The sequence below is a fragment of the Apodemus sylvaticus genome, chromosome 1 (assembly GCF_947179515.1).
Source record: "Apodemus sylvaticus chromosome 1, mApoSyl1.1, whole genome shotgun sequence".
Classification (NCBI taxonomy): domain Eukaryota; kingdom Metazoa; phylum Chordata; class Mammalia; order Rodentia; family Muridae; genus Apodemus; species Apodemus sylvaticus.
This window is the reverse complement of record NC_067472.1, coordinates 11,321,661-11,336,779: the sequence shown is the minus strand read 5'-3', so window position 1 is coordinate 11,336,779 and position 15,119 is coordinate 11,321,661. Positions and strand designations below refer to the sequence as shown.

The 15,119-nt window shown below is 38.8% G+C and overlaps 1 protein-coding gene across 4 annotated transcripts in view; it reads right to left on the bottom strand.

Annotated features, from left to right (window-relative positions):
• The window catches only part of Sorcs1 (sortilin related VPS10 domain containing receptor 1), a 534,948-nt gene that overhangs the window by 81,076 nt on the left and 438,753 nt on the right, over nt 1-15,119 (bottom strand). For all 4 annotated transcript variants that reach the window (XM_052183901.1, XM_052183891.1, XM_052183884.1 and 1 more), the window contains exons 11-16: nt 8,154-8,256; nt 7,815-7,891; nt 5,780-5,871; nt 4,235-4,342; nt 2,782-2,899; nt 1,163-1,293 (exon numbers count right to left, since the gene is read on the bottom strand). In XM_052183901.1, coding sequence (XP_052039861.1) covers nt 1,163-1,293; nt 2,782-2,899; nt 4,235-4,342; nt 5,780-5,871; nt 7,815-7,891; nt 8,154-8,256 — 629 coding nt within the window. The remainder of the gene's footprint in view (nt 1-1,162; nt 1,294-2,781; nt 2,900-4,234; nt 4,343-5,779; nt 5,872-7,814; nt 7,892-8,153; nt 8,257-15,119) is intronic.

The following is a 15,119-nucleotide window of genomic DNA, read 5'->3' as shown; positions in this document are numbered from 1 at the left end:
ATGAGTTCCATTATTGTTGAAGCTCTGGTACCCTCTAGACAAGTACAAAGAGCTAAAGTGCTGTCTCTTGGTCTTTCCTGCTCACCAATGAGAAAGCAATGTTGGGCTACTTGTTTGACAACTAGCAGGCTTTCTCAACACCATTTATTCAGTAGACAACATCTCTAGTTGTCTACCATTAGACAAGACTGACCTTGCTACGGTCTGAGATTCATGTGTAGCCTGTGTCTCACATAAGTCGCTCACATTTTGATGACACTATACATGTGACCTGTTATAGTCACACAGCCAGTATAGTAAGAATGAATAATTTATATATAGTTCAAATTTTTGAGTTTTTAACATTTACATAAATATATATTAATAGCTTCCTATTCTGAAATAAATAAAATAGGAGGGAGAGGGTGAAAGAAAATGTGATGGGTTATCATGCTTCTTAACTAATTTTTCAATTTCACCTCCTCATTAAACACTAACCAAGAAAAAAGTAAGAACATCATTGGCTATCCAATATAGATTTCTGTTTAGCAAATGTCGGAAGAATGCTACTGCTCACTGAGATTAGTTGGAACCTCCCATTGTCTCTTCTGCTTCTCCAGGTTCAACTAGCTCTATTACCACTCAGTTCCCAGGGTCCAACTGAGTCCACACTTGCACTGAGTTTATAAATGTCACTCAATGCTCTCACAAGCTTCCTTTAGCCGACCACCACAGACTGGAAACTTTCACAGACAAAGTATTTATGCCTTTTGAGGTTATTATGCTTACCAAGGATGCTCAATGCTAGGAAGACTTTAGAGGCACATAAATATATTTGCTTTCTGAGAACTCTAATTAGTGCCTGCCATATTGCTATCTAAAGAAGCCAGAGATCGATCTGGATTCTCCATTTTTCGGAGAACCTAGCATCAGTATTACAATAATTGCCAACCATCTTGTAAGGCCTCTGGAAAACCAAAGAAGAAACCACTGTTTTCTTTTCAAAGACACATTCACATAGTTAATAAAAATCATGATGTGGCCAAGAGAGAATTTTATAAAAATATAAGGTCTGCTACTTAGTGCTAGGTTCATTACCACTTTCTCAAATCGAAGCTTTCATTGAGGGCTTCCTAGATGTCATATTATTGAACAGTTCTGTGGGATAACTGTGGAAGCTCACCAGTCAAAGTCTGCCTCTGTGCAAACACAAGGCTCAGACTCCATTGCTCCCGCATACTTTCCTTGCATACACTTCCGCTCCGATTTTCTCTTCTTATATATCCTCTTGGCTCCCATGATGCATGCTTCCCCCTGCCAAGAGGCAAATACCATGCAAAATCAAGCACATAGATTAGACTTCTGCTACTGAATCACAGTGTAGTTTGGAGAGAAATTCACAAACTTTAATGTAAATACGATGCTTGGGAACCCAATTCGTGCTCTTAGTACTTCCCTTTTGAGGCCTAAGATGAAGTGTGAACACAAAGGTAACCCCAATAAACAATGCACATTTTTCTAATATTAGTTTTAACTCTTTATATATTAAGCATGTCTTTCTTTGTTAATGTGTTAGGCACAGTGCAATGAAGGACACATAGGAATGTGAGCTATCCTGTAACTAGTGAATTGCCTGATAACTTATAATGATTATGTTCAGCTTCCCTATTATAAAGGACTTACAGTTGGTCATTTATGATCATATGAAAGAAGACTATTGCTAAGAATCATAAAACTGATTTATGTTCAGATTATTATGTTTCTTTCTACACAACTTTATAGCACCAATTCTATGATCATCCATCAGACAAGCAAGAAAGCTATATTCAGTCTTTTTCCAAAAAGTAAATAGAAGTTTTGGGTGCCACAATGCACCTGCATCGCAGGAGAAACAAGGTGATAGTGTGAGCGAGCATTCCATTGTTGACGCAGAATAGAGTGGCTGCACCTTGCTGATGCTGCACCTACTCGCAAATATAGCACTTTTGTGTGTGTGAAAAAGCTAAAGCAGATTTTTTTTAAATCTATTATCTCCTGCCTTTACTGAAGAAGTTCGCTTCAACTGGCTTTGCTTCACATCACATATAAATACACTACCAAGTCAGAGTACGGAGTGTAAGATGTTTCACAGCCTGAATACATTCATGACTTCTTAGCGGTTACATCTACCATATCCTGTGAATTGCCTGCGGATTGACTTCTGCCTTGGGAAATCTGAAGAGAAGCTCTCATCCAAGGATTCTGATATGCAATGAATAACTGAGAGGGATAAGGTAGGATGGTTTTCTATCAGTGATTTTATATTCTTGTACCAAGAGTATCTCAGAGGAAGCAAGAACTGCTATATACTCCTAGGGAATCATGGAAGGCCTTTTCTGGCATCTTGCTCAGCATTGATTGACTATTTTATGCCTTATCTCTGTTTGCATTGCTCATTGAAACTGAAGAACTATCCCTCACTCGGCCTCTATCATGCAGCCCCATGCCACACTCAGACAAATTATGTTTGCCTCTCAGTGCTGAGATGGTATTTCATTTTGAGGTGTAAATCTACCCAAAGCACATCTGAATTTTTATCTTGTTATATCCTAGCATTAAAAAATGGAAAGAAACAGAAGTAACTTCACAATAGAATATAAATGTTGTGTTTGCTTATGACTTGAGATACAAAACAGGGAAGAATTAAATGGACGCTGTACTGAGGACTTGAGAACTTCAGTTTTTAAACCTTGAGGACTACTCACTTTCCCATAATACCTCTGCCTCCAGCCTGGGACTTAGTGTCGTTTCTCTAACTCTTACCTGGCTATGTAACTGCCAGGGTCTGTAGTCTTCTTCAGCACAGCGCCTATCAAAAATGGACTTGTAGTCCACTTTGACCAGCTGCCATTCGGAACGGTGACTGAAGTGTCCAAACACTCTACAGGGTTTACAGTGGTAGAAAGAGTCACATTATAAAAACGATGACAGTATTAAGAAGAGCTTGAATCAAATTGTCTGCTGTGAAGATGGTATGCTGCTAGGCATATGGCATGAGTCACACCTCTCAACTGTTGAGAACATTAATGAAGACAATGCTTACACTGACTGCACTTTGAAGATGGGTAAATTGAGGCTCAAAGATTTTTCTTTGTTTTTTTTTCAACACAAAATAACAAAAATTATTTCACTAGCAATTGGGGAAACCAGATGCCAGAATATTTGATTCAAATTAACAGGAATGGTTTAGAAAATGACTGAAGAAATAACCACAAAGATTGTATCCTAGGTGGTCCAACACAAACTTCTAGATTCTTTTGTTAATTTATTGGGTCACATGGCTTACATATTTTTTATCTTCTCATCAGGACCTACAGAAAGTGGACCTTAGGACCAAGGAATTACAACTGCTCTTATCTTGTGACTTCTGCTCTAGTGCAGATTCGATTCAGTTAGGTAGAATTTAACCACTAGACATAAATGTGAATCAAGACTACAAAAGGGCCTTTCAGATCACCTTTCTGTGAATGAAACAGTATTTTGAAAGTATAAAGGTTAAATAAAAGCAAGCTACAGAGTAAGCTTCTAATCTAGACATGCTTGCCTTGTAAAAAGTGACCTTGTGTCTTTTCTCAATGTAAAATGAGAAGACCTAAATGTATGGCAACTGTTCACTTTGATTTGAAAATTTTTACTGGATTCAGGATCAACTACTATGAAATTATCTTCCCCTGTTTTCCATGGCCAATCTACTAAGAGAAGTGAATCTCACAGGCTCATATTGCAAACTCCCAGTCCAAGTTTTGAAACCCATAGTCAGTTGAGACATTAATCAAGTCTCTCATGAATTCATGATCAGACAAGAATGAGTGTGAATTCAGTTTTGCAAAGCCAGTTCCTCTCATGGTGGCTTTAACATGCCTCATGGTTTGTAAGGCAAAGAGCCAGAGGAAAATGAAATACCATGGTCTTAAAGGTCTAGAATTTTCTACATATCTAGTTTGTACATTATCATTACATTTTAGATATAAATTATTTTCTATTAAGACAGTTCTAAACTACTAAGATCACAGCCCTTTTCCTACCATTCTTCAGCCTGGGTCTTCAAAAATGGTTTCCATTCTTGGTCTTCTTTGCTAGACGTTCTTGAATTAGAATGTACCAATATTTCTAACAACGTCCAAATTAACAGTAACAAATCCAATAGGCTTGGCTGCAAAATGCCTCTTTATGTTTGCTATGTCTTAGTAAGAAGGAATCACCCCATACTACTTACGTCATGATTAGTGTCTCTTCTCCAGGCTCACCCAGAACCCCATCCACAAAAAGTGGAATGGATGTAAAACTGTATTTGCTCCAAGATCTCCCTTCATCAAAACTCAACCTAGTAGCAGAATAATTGAACAGTCATTACATCTCAAAAGAAAAAGGTGATGTCTCTGGATTAGAAAAGATGTTAGTTACCAGTGATAAAATAATAACAGAGTAAGACTTCATAATTATACTTGATTATATCAAATCAATAATTTATGACCAGATGTATTGAGGCAAAAATAAGGGAGTGCCACATGAATTAGGAATAATCTAATGGCAGAAAACAATTTAAATGATTTTAAGTTCTTACACCTCATGGTATTTTCTCCAAATCAGCAATGTCTTATTGGTGGTACTTTGCATAGATAGCCTTACAGGATGGACAAAATTCAACCAATCCATATCTAAGTGAACAAATTATAAACACACCCTGCTTACATTACATGAATCCTGGTAGACCTTTCTGAATGGAAGAATAGGCTGCTGCGGGTAAGGGAAGTCTGCATTTCTGTTTGTCTGTTGTACTATAAATACCTGAGTTCTCTTCAAAATCTATACGCTAAAAATTAAATACCTGATGGTATCAGGAAATGGGTGCTTAGGAAGACGTGAGATCAAAGGGGTAGCACCCTCAGAAGTGGACCTGTGTCTTATAGAAAAGGCCTTGGATTGCCTGCCTTTTTATCTTGTGGAAACACAGCAACAAGACACCATTTAGGAATTGGAAAGAGGATTCCCACCAGACATGGACTTGGCCAGCACTTTCATCTTGTGCTTCTAGCTCCCAAACCTATGAAATGCATTTCTGTTATCCATAAGTTATCTTGTTCATGGTGTTCGGAGTAGCCTGAGTACCCATTGAGACAGCTAAACAAACATGAAAGTGTGCTTCACTGTCTTTCTCTGCATATACTTCTCCTCAAGATCTATCTTTGCTCATCTTTTACAGTTTTCTCCTGAGGTCACTGAAACAATTGAAGGCGGAAGGAAAATCAGTTCTTAAACTTTGCACAAGCTCAATATGCAGAGGAGTACTTCTAAATATGGAGGAAGAAATTTGTTGGAAAACCCTGTAGATATTAGGCCTTGCACATCAGTAGAAGACTCAGATTTGTAGGATAGCATCTCATTAAAGGGAGCTAATGAAGACACAGGGGAAACAGAATAGGAGCAGGAGCACCATGAACCACAAGTCTCTGTGTGGATATGCAAAGTCATGTGAATACTAAGCTTTATGCAATGTTGTCTGAGATGAATGATTGTCAGTACTGTTGCTACTTAGAGATTATGGTAGAGTCTATATATGGCTCTCCAGTGATGGTGCTACAGGTATCATCACATTTAGAAACCACAGTGCAGTTGTTCTGTTAGGAGCAGAAACACTTACCCATCCTTGTGGTTTGCCCTTAACCTTCCAGTTTCAAAAAAAGGCCAGTCTTATTCCAACATAGTCATATGATTCAGAGACAAGTTCTGATAAATTTTTCTAAGGTGGAAGTACCCTTACCAAAGGTGTCGAATTGGGAGAGATGTGTGTTTCATAGCAACCAGGACTCCACCTTGATCAAGGTACAGAATGCTGTGCTCGTCTTCAAAAATCTGGATGAGGAAAAGAAGAACACACAGGCACACATCACATCTGTACTTGGTGTTCAAGGTACACAGAATTAATCTACATAAGAAGATTAAAATACCTCTCATAGAAATAGGTTGCCCTAAATCTTTGAGAAAATGTAAGCAATAAAACAATGGTTTTCAGCATAGGCTACATCTACCATTAATACTATATGAAACAACTTTATCATTCTACAAAATAAATCTTTAGCATCAACAGTATATATTCATCTTTGTATTCTCTTATCTTTGTGGCAGTATTTATCAATTGCTATCTCTGAAAATCATGTAAGAACCCCGGGAAGCTATAAGGGTCTGTACATATCTAGACGGGAGGACACTTGGGGACAGTTTAGTACAATACTCTCATCCAAATACTAAGATTCATAGATGGCAGTGCACACATGGTATTGGTGAAAGTGGGCTCACTGCACTGCACTGCCTTTTATGGATAAAATTGTCTAAACATCTCTCGATTCCCACAGTTGATCAAAGAAATGTTTTCTCCTTTGGTTCATAGGCATTCTCCAAAGTAACAAATAATTCTAATCAAGCTAAAATTATAAACTTTGATTACATGTATCATATTGAGTTTTTCATAAGATGTGGAAAAATAATTTAAAGTCAGATGGATACATTCTGAAAAATGTCTCTAAATTCTCTATATAAGATGAATTCATGAATTCTGTTCTCAGTTAAAATGCTACAATGAACTCATCGTAAGTTATGATATAGACATTTCTCTTTATTTGATTCGTGTGTGTGTGTGTGTGTGTGTGTGTGTGTGTGTGTGTGTGTGTGTGTGTCTGATGTAGGAGGTCAGAAGAGACCATTAAACTTCTTGAAGCTGGAATTACAGGTGGTCATGAATTTCTGGCTATGGGTACCGGGAACCAATTTGGGCCCTTCAGAAGAGCAGAAGGGAACTTGACAATTCAGCTCCTCTCAAACATAAGTAATTCTTATACCCACTAATGACCCCAGTCTGTAGCAGGAGAGAGTTTTATGCCTTGGTCAGAGAAAAGAACATGCCATCTTGACATTATTCTCCAAATGTTTCCTTATAATTTTCCATTGTCCTTCAACCCCCCCCCCCAAATTTCTTCTCTGTCATCTTTCATTAAAATATGCAAGTACCATTAAAGGTTTAAAGTTAAGGAAAGAGCACCAGCCTATCATATAAGGTAAGCAAAGCAAGCTTTCCTTACAAGCAAAGTGAGAGCATTGTTAAATATGATCATCTGTGCATTAGATTTCAATTTACATTGCTAGTTATTATATGATAATTAAGCACCAGAGGCTTATTAAAACATATTTATTGAGGTGTAACAGTCATAGATTAGGCTTATACCTTGTTATGATAGCAAAACCTCATTAAATGGTTGTTTTATAAGCTGCCGAAATCTAATTTTCATTCAAAAGAAAGGCAGGAAGCAGTTAAGCTAAGTACATTGGTGTGAAGTGACTCCATTTGTATTCACTGAACATATGCATTCTGACAGTTATGATTCTGTCATTACACATGATATTTAAACATTTCAGAACACCACCTGGGTAATGGCTATTTTTGTTTCTCTTCAAAGCAAGGAAAGTTTATGTGTGCAATCCACCATGCAGGATCCAAGTGTGTGATATGATAGACTCAGTGTTTCCACATTTGTTTACATCAAAATCCCTTACAACCTGATTGTAGATGTGTTTGTGTCTGGACCCTTGATAAGAAATATCTTTGCAAAGGATAAAACTATTAACCTGAACAAACTTGACTTGGCTCATTTGAAACTTGCATTACAAAGAGAAAACGAAACACATTATTCATGTCGTGATTTATGTAAATTGCTAGCTTTATGTTTCTAGATTTGAAATCAGATGGACGATTATGCCATTAAACTTTAGTGGTGCAACCCAGCTCCATGGTGCTTTCTTACCTGTCTCCAAGTGTTCCCTGCATCTGAAGATACAAACATGCTGATGTCACTGTCTGACAGCTCAGAGCCTATGTTACCTAGAAAGAGTGCATGCCATTAGTGGGAAGAACTTTCTGAAAAAGCCAAGACAGGATAACATCAGCAGTCTGCACTGCCTGAGATGAATCTCAACTGCAAACTTCCTGCCTAAGCAGAGATTTTAAGAAGACTCACTTCAGGGTCAACGGTTTAGGTGGCTTTCAAAATATTTTAGCTTGCTCATTAAATTCCAAGCACAGATGTTTAGAGTCTTAAAATAAACACATGTACAATAGCAAGCAAAGCACACACACTTCTTACCTGATGCAACTATAATACTTGGGGCTGTGTCTCTGCTGGCAATGATCCCAGATGTGTAGGGATTCTCAGAAACCTTCAGATGAAGGTGTAGTGAACAGTAGGGCTAGGAAGAACAGAACACAATGTCATATGTGCACAACATCAAAATGGCCATTTAAATAAAACTCTGCAGCCAAGCACATTTCCTACAAAATCAGATCAACTTTGTACAGTACATTCTAAGGATGCCTAGAAAGATTCTGCCTCAATATTTTTTAAAGAAAAGTGAAAAAGCACAAACACAGAAACACACATACACACACACAAACACAAACACAAACACACATAATCCAAAAGGCTGAAATTCAGAACATCTAATCTGCCAATCGACCATCACTTATTTATCCATTTTATCTTCTGTCTACGAGCATCTTCGTCCCACAGTCCCCCTCATCCACCAACCCATAATTGTTACAGTCACAACTGTCTAGTATCAACCATGCATATGACAGTTTTTTGGGTTGGTAAAAAAGTAAACACCTCCAATTTCACTGCTAATTTACCTAAATTATATTTAGTTTGATAAATATTGTAATTAATTTTAAAATACTAGGTAGAACTCATAAATCAATTTTGCACCAAAATCTGGAATTCTGTCAATAATGAATTTTCAAAAAGGGCATTAGATGTCCCTAATGATTACTGGGTAAATAAATATTCTAATGCCCATAAGGATAGAAGCAAAACATCACATTTTTGATGCTGAGGAAACATGGGCCACTTTGGAATTAGGACTGGCTTCTAAGAAGAGTATAGCCTGAAGCAAAGATAAGTAGATTATGTATTTACAAGATATGATGAGCTATTAGAAAGGGTATTTGGTATATGAATAATACTAATAACAACCAAAAAAGGGGGGATGGGTTAAGAATCACAGTACCTAAGCAGGTAAGACTAAAGGAACAATGGGACAAGAAGCTATGAAACTAGGTGAGTTGACCTTAGAGGACAGGATGTGAAAGAGATCAGTTGACAGCTCAGTCATTGATACCTAGGAACATGATCTCAACATAGAAAATTCTGCATAGCATGTGGAACTGCTCTAAAATCTGCAAAGAACTGACACAGTGTAGCTCCAAGGTTCTCTTCCCTTTTTTGAATGCATATATTAATTGTACATACCACTGAGCCGCACCATTGAGTTTTCATACAAGCATACAATACACTTTCATATTTATTCCTTCTCTTAACTCCCTTTAGTTTTTATTCCATACAAAAGTCATTCTTATAGACAGAACTCAGTAGTAATACAATTATTTTAAATGACATTTTTGTTTGGTGGTGGTGGTCGTAGTGGTGGTGGTGGTGGTGGTGGTGGTGGTATGTTGTGGATTGCCTTGGTGTTGTTTATATTTTGATGATAATCCTGCCCCCAAAGAGGGGCAGATCACATAGTCAGGTGATTACATATGAACCTGCTCCCTAATTTAACTGGTCAAATAAAGACCGGGGCCTGTGATTGGGCAATGGAAGGGAAAAGTAGGGCTGGAGGTTTTAGAAAGGAATGAGAAGAAAGAAGAAGAGGATGATAAGATGGGGTTGGGGTGGGGTAGTGGGGCATGGGAGGGGGAAATGGGAGAGAAAAAGATGGAGGAAGAAGAGTTGGAAGATGGAGCAGACCCACGTGTCCTGGAGGAGCTGTAAGTAGCTAGGAACCTCATAGCTGGAGAATAGACTAATGCAATGGTATATCTGTCCAGTCTACGTGTGTATCTTATAAATATTATAAACAAGTTGTGTGTTCTTTGTACAGGCATATTGGGGTTAGAGATTTACTGATACGAATCTAATTGGTATAAATATAAAGGTCTCTAGTGTTTTCTTTTCTTGGGGCTAAAAGGAACTGAGTGAGACTGGGGTGGTCACTGGTCTTCTACAGATCAGCCACAGCCACAGAAGTGGATGAGCCACAGAGGCCTGTGAAAAGTGAGGAGTAACTCCAGGCATTTTCAGGAAAAAAATGGGTTTGGTCAGTCTAGCAAATCAGCTGCAGGAAGCAGGGCCAGATGGCCATTTGTGGAACAAGCAACAAGCAGAGACTCCGGGAGAGCTAGCATGGGAGGTGAGTGGGGCGGCTGCTGGTCCCAGATCCTAGCCAAACTCAGTGTGAATTTTTAAAATTACATGTTACAGTAGCAGTTGTGGGGTTTTGTTTTGTTTTGTTTTGTTTGTGGTCTTTGTGTACAGTCCTGTTATACAGGGTCTCTCTGTATTACCCTGGCTGTCCTGGAACTCACTCAGTAGAGCAAGCTGGCCTTGAACTCAGAGATCTGCCTGCCTCTGCCTCTCCAGTGCTAGGATCAAAGGGATGTGCCACCACCAACTGGCTTTACATGAAATTTGTAGGAATTTGTTTATCTATGCTTAGAGGCCTTGACCAAATTCTCTGATTTAGATAGCAACTGTTATCCAAAAATGATTAGTATTTCACATGTGAATTTAGTTTAAAGTAGTCCATGTACTGAACCGTCAAAGCACATGCTTGTATTTGAACACTCACTCTTTCTCTCTCTCAGGAAGATCACTACCTCATCATATTGACTTGAGTTTCGGGAATGAACAGTGTATCTCAGTTATTATTTTTAGACTGCTCTGTACATCTGAGGCAGTAAAAATTCAGAAAGTCTCAGAAATGCAATGATTAAATTTACAGAGGATGGAGTAAATGACAAAGTAAAAATGAAACACAGGAATGAAAGCAGTCAGAACCTGCCAAATAAAGTCACGGATCGCATTAGGGAAATAGGGTCTTGGCTGAAACAACAAAAATAAAGCCTTCAAGGAGTGACACCCTTCTGGTTTTGCTTGTAATTTTCACATAAAACTTGAAAGGAAAGTTTTATCTTCATAACCTTCTTAAAATAAAAGGTCAGCCCCTGGAAGAGAAAGCACCACAGCCAAGCACATAGCTCCTTTATGCCCATCAGGACGAGGACAGGAAGTGCTGAATGGAACCAAGGGTGCTGCTGTTGGACACCTAGCCATGATAGGTTCCCCTATTTATAGATCTCCACTTGTCTGACCTACCAACATTTATTTTACTATGAGTAATTCTCAGTGTTCTATTTCTAGTACAATTTTATCTCACTCAGACAACCTAAAAATGAGAACATATTAACTTCTTCATTGCATCTCCTGTGGAATCTTGCATATAAGTTTTAAAGGATAATAAAGGATTATAACAGCAAGGGTGCTTTTCTTGTTGTATTGTTGTTTTATTGAGAACAAGAGAAGGCCATGAACCTGCGTCTAGATGCCATCAACTTTAGAGTATTGCACGGGAGCTGTACAGCCTAGGCATTACCCTAGACATAGAAACTTTATGGAAGGCCATTTAGATCACTTAACAAAGCACTGCATGTCTACATAGCAGTGCATCCAGTCCTATCTTGAGATAGCTGTTTGCAACACTTGGAAGGCTGCGAAGCTCAGTTGGCATCTGAAGCAATGATCATTTGGTATGGAAACATACGAGAACAAAGAGAAGAGGGCATTTTCAATCACCTCTCTCAGAACTGCTCTCTGGCTCTGACGTTCAGAAGGCCAAGACATTAATTTGAGAAAAAAAAAGGCATCAGCTCATGTTGCAGCATGGGTTAGAAATGATCGTCCCTGAAATTTTCTTCTCTCTCATTCGTAGTACTGGATTGCCCCCAGCTGGTACTTGGAGAACTTTCTGTCATTTTTTTTCTGGTTTCTTCCTTTTTATTTTTCAAAGTGTTTATATAACAGACACCAATATCTCAAGGAAACCAAAAGCAATGATTGCTCTTTGACATTGTTGTATCCGGCCTTCTATGTCAAAAATTATGCCGTGACAAGCTAGTATAAGGGTTATTATAAGGGCCATCACACTACTATGAGTTTGTGGAGGAAATGAAGCTAGGCTGCTGAATTCTCCTTCTTTTGGCCAGAAAGGGGCACTTAGCATGCCTTTCTCCTCCTTTCTTCTTGCCTTCCTGTCTTTATTTTGCTTATTGAGGAATAGATGTAGAATAGCTGCCTTATGCTCCTGGGTGCAGTTGCTACACTGATTTTTCTAGGGCCATCTCCAATAAAATAATCACAGCATGGCATCTTGAAAGGTAATCCTAATAGCCATTCCCTTCTTTCCATACAAGGAAAATATGAGAATGCACTCTGAGGCCAATAGAGTCCTGGTTGCTGAAGATGTAGAAAGCCTCAGATGTGCATGAAAGACCATACAGTGGGAAGAGAGGCCTGAGCAGAGTCTCCTTCAAACCCTGAAGTCCATTAGTGAACCTCCTGGTCAAATGACCTGTCTTTGACTTCCCTATAGTCTTTTCTTTTATCCAACAAAACTGCTTTGATCAGTATAAGTGTTCCATAAATACATAGCAAGACTAAATCACCTCGGTGTTTCTTCATCTTGGATATTTATTATTTAATCCTAACTGAAACACTGTACCCTCCTGTCCATTTGTTTGTTTTCTTGTTCTCTTTGTTTGTCTTTCTGAGACAGGTATCAGTTGTGGTCTCTGTTTAACCATCCATTCACTGACATCTTCCCCTTTCTAGAACTCCCAGCTAGTGGTAAAGGATGTTTTCTCTTTGACACTGAGAGTACCACTGCTTACACTACACAGGTCAGTAACAACAAACAGTATTTTTCTTATGGTCTTGGCTTACTGTATAAAGCACAGTATTTCTCAGTGATCCATTGATTGTCTTCTGTGTTTCAAGTACAATGGGGAAGACACTTGATACCATTCCTCCAATAAATATATAAACTAACAAACCACTAGGAATGATTTAGTATACAATCAGTCTCAAGAAAAGTGAGTCTCTTTTTCTCTCCATCCTCTATAACAACAACCTTTACATCTTGTCCTCATGGTAACTCAATCTGATGGCTTCTAATATGAATGGTATACTATAAATACAAGTCAGAACTTTCACCAGGCACTAACAGACCGCTACCAAGTCCCCAAATAGAATTCTTATATATTTCCACACATATAGATGATTTGATATAAATCCATTAGTTGTTTAGGAAAGATTGAATTCTCAAATAAAAGGGAACCATCAAAACATGAGCATGGGGTATCCAGTCTCGCGTCAATACAGCACAACATGTAGAGTCATAGAATCCACAGACAGGGCTCGCCTCACTCGCAGCTTCTCTCTGCTCAGCTCCAGTCAAAAAAATGTTAAATGAATCCATAAAGAAGTCAAGGTCTCTCTCCACAAAACACTGTGCTTTTTCTCAGAGGCCCAAGTATTCGCCACAGGCTCAGGTGTGCTCACATAGTGCCTCTTGGGAGCCCAGTTCTGCGGCTTTGAAGAAAGATGGACCATGACCTGTAATACCCTATCTAATTGTACAATGAAGTCTTCAGAAGAAAGAAATCCCAGCTGAGACTCCAGGCAATCAGACTGAAAGCTTGAAAAATACAGCCCCACGTTACTCTGGATGTCTTATTCTATAGAATACATTTTGCCAGGGACATTCCATTTGGGGTTGTAATTTGGGACTCGTTCCACGTTTGTAACAGCCCCACTGGAAAATCTCTCTCCTAATCACTGGGCTCTGCTTCAGTGATGCTGGCACTTCCCAAGTATTCGCAATTTAAACTCACTTTCTATCTCCTCTCTGCTACTCTCTCCCAAGCCTTAGAGCCTTAGCAGGATCTCTCTCTCTCTCTCTCTCTCTCTCTCTCTCTCTCTCTCTCTCTCTTTCTCTCTCTCTCTTTCTCTCCCTCTCCCTCCCCCTCCCTCTTCCTCTCTCTCTCTCTCTCTCTCTCTCTCTCTCTCTCTTTCTCTCTCTCTCTTTCTCTCCCTCTCCCTCCCCCCTCCCTCTTCCTCTCTCTCTCTCTCTCTCTCTCTCTCTCTCTCTCTCTCTCTCTCTCTCTCATTTTGTGTTTTTGGCAAGATTTTGTAAAGTGATTTGGCCTCTTCTTCCTACTCCTTTTGTCAATTTCCCTTCCTTACTATGCTTCCTGGCTTTCAAAGTTTAGTGGAACTGCTTTGAGGAATGGGATTAATAAAGCAAGGACATCCATAGACTCCTAGGTCATGTCCATCTGTGTCCCAATAATTCACGTCTCATTAATCTCAGTGAACCACTTGATTTGTTAACATTGCAGTTAACTTGGTCCCATGAGTGCAGAGGTAGGATATGACAAAGTCTTCAGTATAAATAATTGACAGAGGTGATGTACAGCTTCTGTAAAATCAAATCTGGAAGTCAAGGGCCTTGCCATGGTATGACTATACCCACCATACAAAACACACAAATGTAACATGTATGTAAAATCCACCAGGAGGCAAGTTTATATGATTCTTGACATAGTGTTCTGGAATTGTTATGAAGATGCTCATAGTCTTTGTATTTTTGAATCTCGCATTTAACACGGGAAGACAGAAAAAGGTCAGAATATAAATGTGCTGATTTTAGATAGTAAGAATCACAAAGAAAAAGGATAGGATAAAGAGATTTTGCATTACCAGACACTCATGAAAGCCACCTAAGAAGCAATAATCTAAATGCACGGAAAAAAAGCCTGCTTTGAAAATTGGAAATTTGAAAAGACATAATAGGAAAGCCTACTGTAAGACATATATGAACACAATAAGTTTACTATGTGGAAATCGGTGTTCTCTCTATTCTCCTCATTGTTTTGTGGGTGAGAAAGGATGGAGGATAATGGCAGAGTCTAAAAAGAGACACAAGCCAGCTCACAGGGAACCGTCCAAGTTAGTATGAGTGTTTGACTTACTGTACTTGATCTAGAAAGCCATCAGAAAGTTTAAGTAAATGATACATATCTGAACTTTATATGACAGCATTTTGCTGTGGATTTTGTTTAATGCTGTATTATGCTAATTGGGTTCCCAAAATTGCACAGACTGGTAAATAAAGTTGCTGGCAGCTAATGGCTGGCTAGGGAGACAGAAGTGGGACTT